The 13,443-nt window shown below is 32.2% G+C and overlaps 1 protein-coding gene across 4 annotated transcripts in view; it reads right to left on the reverse strand.

Moving 5' to 3' along the window:
• cadm1a (cell adhesion molecule 1a) overlaps positions 1-13,443 on the reverse strand; it is a 508,053-nt gene that overhangs the window by 68,366 nt on the left and 426,244 nt on the right. For all 4 annotated transcript variants that reach the window (XM_056446059.1, XM_056446061.1, XM_056446060.1 and 1 more), the window contains one exon: positions 11,661-11,833. In XM_056446059.1, coding sequence (XP_056302034.1) covers positions 11,661-11,833 — 173 coding nt within the window. The remainder of the gene's footprint in view (positions 1-11,660; positions 11,834-13,443) is intronic.

The raw sequence follows: 13,443 nt of genomic DNA on the forward strand, positions 1-13,443 counted from the left end.
TCCAAAAAAATGTCAAATAGACAATAAAAATATTTTTCATAATTTTAGTCCATAATTAAAAGATATCAATTATACATGGTGATTCAAAAAGAATACCACAACTTTGAAAATCTGTATTTATTCAAAGAAACATGATGGAACCTTGGGTAATTAATCAATGTGAAGAGTACTTAAAGTTTTTTTCAGGAAACAAGTTCATAGATGTTCAATATGACCCCCTCCAGACACTCGAGTGACATCAACCCGAAAGTTGTGGTATTCTTTTTGAATCACCCTGTATGTAAACAATACTAATAATAAATAATAAATAAATAAATAAATCACATTGAAAAAAAAGTTGCTGGAAAAATAAAATTGTATTACTAAAAAAATATATAAAAATGAAATTAAGGGGAAAAACATCCAAGCATTATATTATCATAATATTTTTATCATTATTGAAAAAAAAGTAAAAAAATCCAATCTGTTTTAATAATTTTAGTCTGTAATATATAAAAATTATCATAAAACTACAATCAATTTAAAATACATCATTTTATTCTAACAGTTTAAGAAAAGAAATATCTCCACACTAAAAACAATAGAATCATATCTACAGAAATCCCCTCCAATTATTTAACAAGGACATCATATAAAAATGGCAGAAGTGGCAAATTTGCCGGGCTACAGCATAAATTGAAGAGCATTTCTGCACATTCCTTCTCTCAGCAGAATCAATGGGCGAGAGGTGAGTGAACAGCATAAAATAACAATAAGGCGCACCTGCAAACGTGACACTGGCAGCAGTATAGACGCCACTGAAAGGCTAATGAAGGGAGGCTGAGGAGATGCCCCTGTTAATGACTCTGGCAGACCGCAGGAAATGGGTGTGGATGGAGAGACTCGGAGCCTTTGAGCCATGAGACATGAAAGCACTTAAAAACAGCAGCCATCCAATCTGCCAGCCCGAGCATGTTATGGAGAGATTTATAAAATGTTTCTCAATAATTACAAGGCAAATCTACAGTATGGCACCTCCAGCAAAACAGGTAATAAAAGCCCATTACACAAGACAGAGAGTCATGAATCTGTGTTTATGAACAGATTTATTACATTTTTATAAGAATTAAAAAAAAGAAGAATATATATATATATATATATATATATATATATATATATATATATATATATATATATATATTCTTCTTGTTCATATTATTATAACAATATAATAATATAAATAAATACAATTGTTAAAATTGTGAATGATATGTAATAACAATAATAATAATAATAATAATCATTATTATTATTATTAAAATATTATAAATTAAATACAACAACAACAATAATAATAATACATTTATTTAAAAATAAATAAATAATAATTATTATTATAATTATTAATATTAATTATTATTAATAAATAAAACAAATGCAATAAAAAAATAATAATAATGATAATAACGATAATAATAATAATAATAACCATTATTTTTATTATTATTTCCTTATTATTATTTAATACAATATTATAAATTAAATACAACAACAACAACAACAATAATAATACATTTTTATAAAATAAATCAATAAATAAATAATAAAAAATAATAATACAAAATTATAATATAATAAAAAATAATAAGCATTGTTATTATTTAATAAAATATTACAAATTAAATATAATAATAACAACAATATTATTATTATTATTATTAATTGATTATTATTATTAAAATATACAAAAAGAAATGTAAATAAAATCTATTTAAAAACCAAGAACGGCAATTTCTGTAATAAATCAAACAAATGCAATAAAATCTGATTTATGATGATGATAATAATAATAATAATAATAATAATAATAATAATAATAACCATTATTATTAGTATTATTATTATTTCCTTACTATCATTTAATAAAATGTTATAAATTAAATACAATAATAATAGTAATTGTATATAAAATAAATAATAATAATAACAATCATAATAATAATAATAATATAATCACAAAAACATTATTATTATTTAATAAAATATTACAAACTAAATATAATAATAACTATATTATATTATAACAATATTATAAAATATTATTATTATTATTATTATTATTATTATTATTATTATTATTATTAAAATATACAAAAACTATAAATAAAATCCGTTTAAAAACGAAGAACATCAATGCAACTGTATTTCTGTAATAAATAAAACATAAGCAATAAAATATGAATTATGATAATAGTAATAACAATAATAACAATAATAATGAAAAAAACATTATTATTATTTAATAAAATATTCCAAACTAAATATAATAATAACAATATTATTTTATAAAAATATCACATTATTATTATTACTATAATAATAATAATAATAATTATTATTATTATTAAAAATACAAAAAATAAATGTTAATAAAATCAGTTTAAAAACCAAGAACGTCAATTCGACTGTATTTTTGTGATAAATAAAAAAATAAGCAATAAAATATGAATAATGATATTTTTATAATAACGATAATAATAATAGTAATGAAAATAAAAATAATTATAATATAATATAATATAATATAATATAATATAATATAATATAATATAATATAATATAATATAATATAATATAATATAGTTTAATATAATATAATATAATATAATATAATATAATATAATATAATATAATATAATATATAACAAACATGTGTACATAGCAAAGTTCATGCTATTTGCTCAGAAAGTTATTTAATTCCTCTAAAGATTATACGTGATGATGAAACAATATGTCATTCAGAATTAAAAAAAAGAAAAGTTCAGAGTGAATGTGCACAGCGGTTCAGATGCTCTAGTTTTAGCTTAGACACAAGTGCCTGCATGTCATTTGCAATGCATTCTTTCATCTTCAGACACCCAGTAGGACGGTTTTACATTGCCAACTCTAATACGCCGCATTTGCATGTCTGAATTCACAGATGACTAGATTTCTGAACGGCCGTGTTTGACAGCAGCCAAATTTATCAGTGGAATCTGACTTTTAAATGTGTGCGTCACCAATACGATGAATAGAGAGAGGAAACACTGATGGGGCAAATTGAATCAAAGAGAGCAAGCTTAAAGAATGGAGGGAAAGTTATTTACGGCTCTATTATTACAGCATAGACACGGTTTTGGAGCCACCATGACAGCAGCATAGATTGTTTTTTGTTTTTTTTCTCTACATATGTTGAGCTCGCTGGACCAAAGCTGGATCTTCTTGAGTTACATGCACTGCTAGAAAGACTGCTGTTCCTCCAGCTGTTCGCTCTCAGTATTTTCCTAGTGCTAAACATGTTGTTGGATATAAGGGACAATTAGGTCCCTCAAACAAGTCTGAGGCTTGTCACAAAATCCGGCTGTTTATCAATCTCTGTGCGGTGCGTTTTCTGCAAGCTGTGTTGAATACACATCATGGGCGAGGGATGAGGATTTAGGTTTTACGCTAAAACAAATATCTGTTTATGCTTGCCATTTGCACAACCGCACAGAAGATCCCCTTGGAGAAAGTGCAATCGGATTTCCTATTTTCATAAGCACAAGCACTCACAACACATTATTCAGGTGGCCCTGCAATTTGCCAATTTTAAAGACTTTTTTTCCAGTCCATTTCCAGTTAATAATGTTGAAAAGGTTTTTGAGAGATTCGGTGATGAATGCTTGACAGTCAGTTTGACAGATTCATTGGCTTTTTCATTGGTTTTACTTTACTCGAGGGGTGTCAGACTCATTTTAAGTTGAGGGCCGGTGCTTTGTTGGAAAAATCTACCCATAAGATTGTGCTAGCAATGTATTGATTTAAGGTTAGAGTTTGGATAACACCTTAAACCATAATGCACCATTATTATTATGGTGGCTCCATTATAAAATCATGGTTTTATTATAAAATGAATAGTATTGTTGTGTATTAACCAAGGTTTTCTGGTGTATTGAATACAGTTTGTCATAATCACAGTTTTTGAAAAATATCATGTTGAAGCCAAACCATGCATGGCTATTATGGTTTTATGCTTTTATTTGTACTATGGTTGGTTGGTTTGTACAATGTTTGTCATTGCTGTATGAGATCATATGATCTAGAAGAGTATAAAGATTGATACATAGTGAAACGTTACACGCTGTGAGCATATTTTTAAGTAAATAAATTTGATACTTTTTGAGCTATTGATGTTGCCGGCGCTTTATATATATACTACCTGACCTTGTTGTTGATCCCTGTTGTAAGTGTAACAAATAATGACTTGACTTCTTGTTGATCATTTGGAAAGGTGGCAAATGGTAGATTTTTAGAATCATCTGTTGAACTGCATCCCAATCATCACAAATACTGCAGAAGACCTATTGGGACCTTCATGGACCCAAGATTCTCAGAGAAATCAGTCAAGTTTGGTGAAGGAAAAATCATGGTTTGGGGTTACATTCAGTATGGGGGTGTGCGAGAGATCTGCAGAGTGGATGGCAACATCCACAGCCTGAGGTATTAAGTCATTTGTGCTGCCCATTACATTACAAACCACAGGAGAGAGCTAATTCTTCAGCAGGATGGCACTTATTCTCATACTGCAGTCTCCACATTAAAGTTCCTGAAAGCAAAGAAGGTCAAGGTGCTCCAGTATTGGTCCGACCATAGTTCATCAAGATTCTTTGGATTCATTTTCAATGCCTCCTCCTTTATTTTACCCCAGACATGCTCAATTCTGTTCATGTCTGGGGTAAAATGAAGAAGGAGGCATTGAAGATGAATCTAAAGAATCTTGATGAAATATGGGAGGCCTGTAGGAACGTTTTCTTTCTCATTTCTAGATCAGGCATCTAAGCTCATGGGAGTCATACACAATATTAACTCTTTTTCCACTACTTTGTTTTACACATGGTAGATTGATCATTCTGAATGTGTTATTTCATTTTTTCTGTTTTTAATTTTAGACATTGTCGGCCAAAATGTCCACCCCATGGGCGTTTTTTTTTTACATTCTACTCTCTATTGCCCCATTTAGTAAATCTTGTCTAAAACATTTCAGATCAGAGCATAATTAATTAAACAAAAGTACGTTTTAGGCCTGATAAATGTTTGAATTCGACATACTGACTGTTGACCCCCATGTTGAAGAAAATGGTGTTTGCCTTTGAGTTCAGTCCGGTACTCTCAGCGCAGTTAAGGAAGTGTATTGCCGTGATCGATTTCTACGGGCCGGCTGTGAGATACCAAAGGAAAGCCCTCTAAACATGGAGGAATTGTTACGGAGAGGAAACGTGAGCGAGGCTGACAGCCAGAGGAGGACTGCGCAATATTAAAGGCCAGGGCTGCGAAGGCAAAGGTAGTCTTTATTAGGTTAGAGGCGCTCTGTAAACTTGTTACAGGCCGGTGTGTTAGATCTCATTCCCCCGCAGGGCCATACTGGGATGGGGGCCCTGGAAAAGTGTCTCCGGGAATGTATTTTTTCCCCATAAACAGTTTAGTGCCAGCCACCCTCCAAGTGTTCTCCATCACTTAGCTTCACAACTGTTGGGGAACAAACGCATTAGAGAAAAATTGCCTCTGCAGTACATCTGTTCTAGCTGTCTATCGAGGGGCCAGGATTCTCTGCTACCAGAAACGAAGAAGCTGATCTCGACTCCTAATGCGCTCAATGCTTTTTACTTCATTCATAAAGCGGACAATGTGGAACGCAAGAGTCATGGCCAGGCCCACACGGAATCTGCGCTCACAGAAATACGCTGATTTCTGTAGGTTTTTGAGTCCATCATTCAATCTATTTATTTCCTTGTACAATGCAATTTGTAAAGTAATAGTTTCTGTTTAGTGGATGTATTATTTGAGAGAGAGCTATTGTAGCTTTGTTTGCCAAACAAGTGGATCTAATTGGATTTGCATTGTAAACATAGTTAAGAAGTTTAATTCTTTTCATTTTATTTGTTTTATTTTCAGCTCCTACACCCTCAAAGTCATTCTGCAGGAATCAGATTTTTTTTTAAACAAAATTCTAAGCAGAAAGAGATGATTCTGTCTGGCTCTAGTCATGGCCAGTAGAACATTCGAATTGTTTAACATTTTAAGTTGAAGTCTTTTAAAAATTAAATAAAAAACGTAGAATATAAATAGTTGAACAAAATAGAATTTTACATTTATTCAATAAATGTTTAAAGAAAAACATTAAATTAAACAAATTAGTCACAGGATTTTGCTAATAAAAAGATAAAGACTTTAATGAATCTTCAGTAAATAAATACATAAATGTACAACTAAAGTAATTTTTGATTTAAAAAAATATTTGATTAATAAATTCAACTAAGGATGCAGTATGTAAGTTTGACACTCAGTGGTTAAACTAGGTATTGCATTTCTGGATCAAAACACATGCAAGCACAGGTTGCCAGATTGAGGACCAACAGGAGTGATCCTGACTATCACTGATTTAAGGCTGGTTTAAATCGTCTTTTAAATACACAGCAAACGATAAAAGGAATATTTTCATTTCAAAAGGAGTTTTGTCCTAACCAACACCTCAAATGTACATTTTAAAATGGCTTCTATTTTTAGCAGCTGAACAGAAAACTTGATGTCATGATAACCTCAGGTACACCTCTTATGCTTTATTCAGTGTTAAATGCTAACAACATGAGTTTGAACGCCATTTTACATGACATTTATTTCCATACTACTGAAGCAGCAGATGGTTCACCTCAGATCTTGAAAATAAAATAAACAATTAAATTGTTAAATTTACATGCTAAATCACTCATATGTGTTGGTTTGCATTATTTCACAGTCCTAAAGTTCAATTTTAAAAATTGAACTTTAGGACTGTGAAATAATGCAAACCAACACATATGAGTGACTTAGCATGTAAATTTAATAATGATAAAGAGATTTAATATGTTTTGATTAGATTATAACCCTTACCATCTCATAAATGAATACATATTCCGTGCTTCTAAATGGCTGTATTTAAAATTCTGTTGTTTCGACTGATGCAAATTGTTTATCACTGCAAATCTCATCACATAGCGTGTTGTTACGACACAGGTTTACAATGAAACCTGCTCCCCTAATGTTCATATTTATATTATTTGCTAATAATAATCTCATGTGGAACTCTGAATCTGAGTCTCATTTCGAAGTCTGCTACTGTGCACCGGAGGTCGCCTTTCGGTCACTGGCGCATGCTTTGGGAGCCTTTCTGACTGAACAAATAAAATATGTGGTTTTCCAACAAGGCAACCTGTGATGCTTAAATATAATTGGCTAAACTGGCAGTGGACGGGTTAAAAGAAGCAAAACAAAGACAGCGTTCCAGCACGTAACTCACATTTTCAGAGCAGAATATCTGACTTCAGTATTGTTTTTCAGATAAACAGGAATGTTCACTTGGCACGTTTCTTAAGTATATTATGGTATTTTTATGTCTTAAAAGAGTTAAAAACTTACATACAGCAAAACAATAGACACATGATCATGTACTGTTAACTTTAGTTTTGTAAATTTAAAAAGTTTCTACATGTTTGATTCTTTGATTAATAAATTAAAACAAAATTCACATGCTTTGATAACTGAATAATTAAAAGTCTTGCAAAAATAATTAAGATTATGCTAATGAATAAATGAATGCATCAATCAATCATGCACAAGCGCTGTCTAACTTAATATTTACCTAATCCCACGATGCTTAAAATCTTTTCGCATCAGTGCTTCTCTTAAACAAACACTCATGATGATCACTGGCTGCCAATCACAATTTATCATGCATAAGAATGACAGAAACATGTCAGCGTTGTTGCTGCGATGTTGTTGCGTGATGGCTTTTCACCACTTGACAAATTGCTTACTGTAAATCTGCAAATTTATTATTATTATACAGTCCTGAAAGTGTTAACAACCCTTTAAAGTGCTTGCACAAGGCCACGCATGAATAGCTTCACAATTAACCTTCCAACATGCCATACATTACATATGCCGGCTGTATGAAAACATGTCCTTATTGAGACAGCTTGCTAAACGCTCATTTTGCCCTCCCTTTAACATCTCTGAAAAGCAGAGCGTTTAATTGAAGAATGAAGCACGCGTAAGGCGCTGTGGGCCTTGCTGAATGTGTCAGGGCCACTGTGTTTGTAATACACAGATGTCATCCTATTAATTTGAGGAAGAATAATTATGAGACTATAGAGCATCCAGATGTCACCAACGGCTGTCTTTATGAGTGCACATGTATGTGTTTTTTAAATCTGTTTGATTGTCACTCTACAGTATGTAAGATTAAATGTTGATGGGCTTGTGCCATTTCAGCATTAGCAATTCCAATGTTAGATATGCGGCTGAATTGTGCAGATTTATATGTTTAAAAAAAAGCAGCAGACAAATAAAATCAGGTAATAATAAAATCTGCATGACTAAACGGGGACAGCTGTCATGGTAGGCTCACTCACAAATGCACTGGAATTATCAAAAACACATTTATTTACAAAAAGCACTCCAGGCGCCGGAACATCAAAATGTAATCATGACAAGGAGATGGTGACAATACAATACCAGACAAATAACTAAACAAACTTAGGGGTATAAATACACAGGACATGATTGAACTGAATACATACAGGGGTGTAACAGAGGTGGAACTAACAAACGGCGGGAAAACAGAACAAAGGAAGCACATAAGACATAAACAGAAGCACATGGAACATAGCACATGAGGAATCACATGACAACAAATACACAATATGTGCGTTCGACTTGAACGCGACTGCAGCTGTTGATCAACGAGATTAACCAAGCACAGGTGGGGGTGGAGTTGTAACAAAGTTGTCAAGCCAGATACTTCAGGGCTCAAAGTTGCTGCAGTTATGTTGACCGATCAAATGGTGTCGACATCATCATCATTTATTTATTCATTCATTCATTTTCTTGTCAGCTTAGTCCCTTTATTAATCAGGGGTTGCCACAGCGGAATGAACCACCAACTTATCCAGCATATGTTTTACGCAGTGGATACCCTTCCAGCCGCAATCCAACACTTGGAAACACCCATACAGTCTTGTATTCACACACATACACTACAGCCAATTTAGCTTACCCAATTCACCTATAGCGCATGTCTTTGGACTGTGAGGGAAACTGGAGCACCTAGAGGAAACCCACACGGACACGGGGAGACCTCCACACAGAAATGCCAACGGACCCAGCAGAGGTAATCGTGCTACCCACTGCGCCACCATTATTTATTTATCTATCATTTATAACAACAAACATTTTCAGTACAAATAAAACAGAATACAGTCTCTACAAACTGTAGTTCATTTTTAAACAATAAGGGAATTATGAAATCAATTTAAGTAGCCTATATAACAAACATGAGAGAAATAAGGGGTAAACGAGAAGGTAATATAAACATAAAAAGAAAATAAATATTAACAAATAGGCCTATTAAATACAAAGCAATAAGCATAAATTCTAAGAATTAAAATATCACTTTGTAGGCTACAATAGGTGTTGAATGAGAGTTCGATATGGAGAATGAAGTTAATACTGTTCCTGTTCTTGTTTGAATATGGTAAAATGCATTTACATTTATTTACATTTAGAGATATTACACTTTCAATATATATTAGTGTTAAACCCAAAACAAGGATCAATGAGGATGATTATTTTATTACAAATCTGTGAGACTTGTTTAAGTTAATATTTACTAAATTATATAATTTAAATCATTCATAGAGCTGAATGTAGTAAATAGTCTGTATAAAATAGTCGAAAATAAACCTCTGCAAACAATCTTTATAAACAAGTTGTTTAACAAAAGATGATTACTGCAGTGAAATATTTGTGGTCTTTTAATAAGCATGAAATAAACAAGAAAGAGATGGCATAAAAAAAGTTGTTTGTTTTAAAATTAGTGAGAAGGAATTTGTCCAATCATAAACCCAAAACACACGTGGTTGTTGTCATGCGGTGAGTCTAGCCAATCGTGTATCGGTGTCGTCATCGCAGCTCCTGCAGTTGCTCTTCAAATGCTGCACCAGCTGAGTCTGCCATCTGATCTCGGCGCGCTGTCGCTGTGCATTGATGCCACATGTGACAGTCACGTGGCACCGGCGCAAGGTCGAACACAATTTCTAACCAGCATGCATGAAGTTGAATGCACCTATTGACAACATCTATACACGCACGAATCGTGACAACAGCCTTGTCTCATTAAGTCAGATACAGTAGGTAGTTGAACTGTTTATATATTAAAAAAGCAACAGACATAGTTATGATAGTGATTAAATTAAATTAAATTAAATTAAATTAAATTAAATTGTGACTGTTGTAGATAGGCTAAAATTTACTAATAGCTATTTCCATACTTCCCCAGTTCATTGCATGTTTTTATTTTTATTAATTTTCTATATAGTCATGCTTAAATATTCAAATTAGTCATTATTTAAGCAAATAAGTGAAAATTTGCATATCATTTTAGCACAAAAATCTGAACATTGCATCAAGTCAGGTTTAAACTCAAGTTTTTAAAAATATATTTTAGAGTCAAAGGATTTTACAGAGAGGATTTTGTATAAGTGTTCCTCACTACATAATTCAGAAAATACTGTGAACAGCCAGAAAATAATGTGATTTATTTTATTTTATTGGTGTTGAATAACCGTTGTGAATATCAGGTAAATTATGAATGAGAATCTTTGGAATAAAGATATTAATAAAAGTGTAAGTGTATGCTACTGAAGTGGAGATTTATGGTTATATTTTAAAAATAAAAATGCTTTTAAAATATGTACTGTAATACAGACACAAGTGTGAAAAAAAGAAACACTTAACAGTGTATTATGAATATTTTCTTTCCATTAGATATGAAGAAACACTTTATGAAAAGCCATAAAGCCCAAAATCATGGGGCATGAAAAAACCCAGTGATTTTGCCTGCAGTGTCTTGCCTTAAAAGCAGCCTCAGACAGAGTCATGATGGAGTGTGTTATATTCAACACTGTTTTTAATAGGGGAGGGATTTGAGCTCTCGCAGCGCCATACGTGGCTGTGTCACTCTCTTTTCTATTCTGTTGGTTCAACTGTCATGAATTTCTAGTGGAACGACTGCCAAGCTGCTCATGGGAGAAACGTGTGAAAAGCCTGTCGCAATTACTGGCGCATTTGCACTTCGTGCTGGGGCAAGTTTTTGGAACACGCACAACCCGGGCGAAGCCAAGTTTCTGTGGCGACCCACCGACAACATGCAATGTTCCCACACGCAGAAACCAAAAAAAGAAGAAGTTTGGCTACTATAAATCTCTTTCACAGTATGGTTTGATAAAATGACTCGGAGTGAATGTGAATTAGTCAAGGTTTACCTCCCTTGCTACTGATAAACTGTATATCTGTTCACTTAAGATCCTCGTTGTAGCACAAATCCTTTTTAAAATAGCTCTGAGTCCCATTGTTGCACTCGGACAGCAATTTCACCACAGGCTTAGTGCAGCAAAAGATATCAGGAGTAAATTCCAAGAGGAAAATGGTCAGATTAGAACATGTCCTGAAGGAAAGGAAATGTCATCGAGATCAATGTTATTGACCCATGACTCAGATGGAGCGGTGAAGTGGGTGAAAGAAGAAGAAGAGGTCGAATGCACTGAACTACTCGCTCACTTTGAACTTACCGCGTACAAAGAGGATGTAGTCATCATACGCTTCACCCAAAGGGTTGGACGCCACGCATCGGTAAGTGCCATTGTAGGACTTGTTGAGATTCTCGATGAAGAGATCTGAACCAGTGATAACAGCGTGAGATGGCACATCATCGTCCACCCTTACCCAGTTCACCTGCTGAGGCCTGGATGGAAACACAGAGGACAAACGGGTTTGCTTTAGTGCTGTTTAGATGAGCCATCAAGCCTTTCCTGGCCTCTCGCTAAAGTAAAGAGCTTGTTTGACCAGCATGTAAAGTTTTATGGGATGTTTTATGGCAGGTAAATGTTAAGGTGTATATAAACCTGAGAGCAAAGTAGGACATATGGATACCCTTTTTTACACAGTGCTAAACAGAAGATCTCTCTATTTCAAAGATCTAGTGCTAAATCCAGGGATGGTGCATAAGCTCTTCATATAAACAGTCAATTGCTATTTTAAAAACTCTTTTTAGATGTTTTAATTTCATGTTTGATTAAATATCTTGTTTGTTTCTCTGTAATTATTTGTGAAATGTACTATAGATGGATATTTCAAGCCTCGAATAATATCACAGACACTCTATTATGAGTTCTGAGAATTCAGAACTACGTGAATGTCTGCAAACCACTTAGTGTTTTATTTTCAATGCAAAGATTGTATTGTAATGTTAACTGTTGAAAGAAAATATGCTTAAACACGATGCATGGATGTTATTATAAATAAAGAACTAAAAGGAAAATTATGAAATCTAAAAGTAGTTTAAAATTATTGTTAGGTGAATTTATTAATAGCTATGCAAAAAATTACTATTTATATTTTTTTATTTTATATATTTCAATCCAATCAAATATCCAGTACTCTTCTCAAAATATATAAAATAATGTATTGTGTTGTCTAAAATGAACATAAACATATCTGAAACATGGCACCTTTTTAGTTATTTTATGGGACAAATATTTATTTATTTATTTATTTATTTATTTATTTATTTATTTATTTATTTATTTATTTATTTATTTATTTATTTATTTATTTATTCCTAGATTTTTTTTATTTTATTTACTACTAGATTTATGTATTAATTTAGTCCTCCTAGATTTATTTATTTTTTTCCTAGATTTATTTCTTTATTTCTACAGAAGATCTCTCTATTTCAAAGATCTAGTGCTAAATCCAGGGATGGTGCATAAGCTCTTCATATAAACAATCAATTGCTATTTCAAAAACTCTTTTTAGACGTTTTAATTTCATGTTTGATTCAATATCTTGTTTGTTTCTCTGTAATTATTTGTGAAATGTACTAGCAATTTCTGCATGAAACATTTAAATGTCCTTCCATAAATAACATTTCTGTAATTGTGTGATTATTGGATAAGTCAGGAAAAAAAACCTTAAACTGTTTTCTAAAATATAAATAAATTGCTCTTTGTGGCTGCTGTAAAGGAGACTTTGCCTCAATTAATTCCCAATTCGCTGCTTATTAATCATTATTAAGGTAGTAGTTAGGTTTTGGCATTATTTTTGAAAAAGATCATGCATTACAAATAAACAGCCAATAACTTAATAATAAGCAAGTAATAAGCCACTAGTGAGAATTGGTGTTACCGGTCATTTAATTATTACTAAAAAGAAAGCATTACAATTATTCACACAATTAATGCACCAGTCCCCAGACCTATGTACAGTGCTCAGCATATCTAAGTACACCCCATTTTGAAAATTAATATTAATTTTAAAATGCAATATTTAGTGCATTTAAACAAAGCAGATTTA

Source organism: Danio aesculapii, chromosome 21 (genome assembly GCF_903798145.1).
Source record: "Danio aesculapii chromosome 21, fDanAes4.1, whole genome shotgun sequence".
NCBI classification, from domain to species: domain Eukaryota; kingdom Metazoa; phylum Chordata; class Actinopteri; order Cypriniformes; family Danionidae; genus Danio; species Danio aesculapii.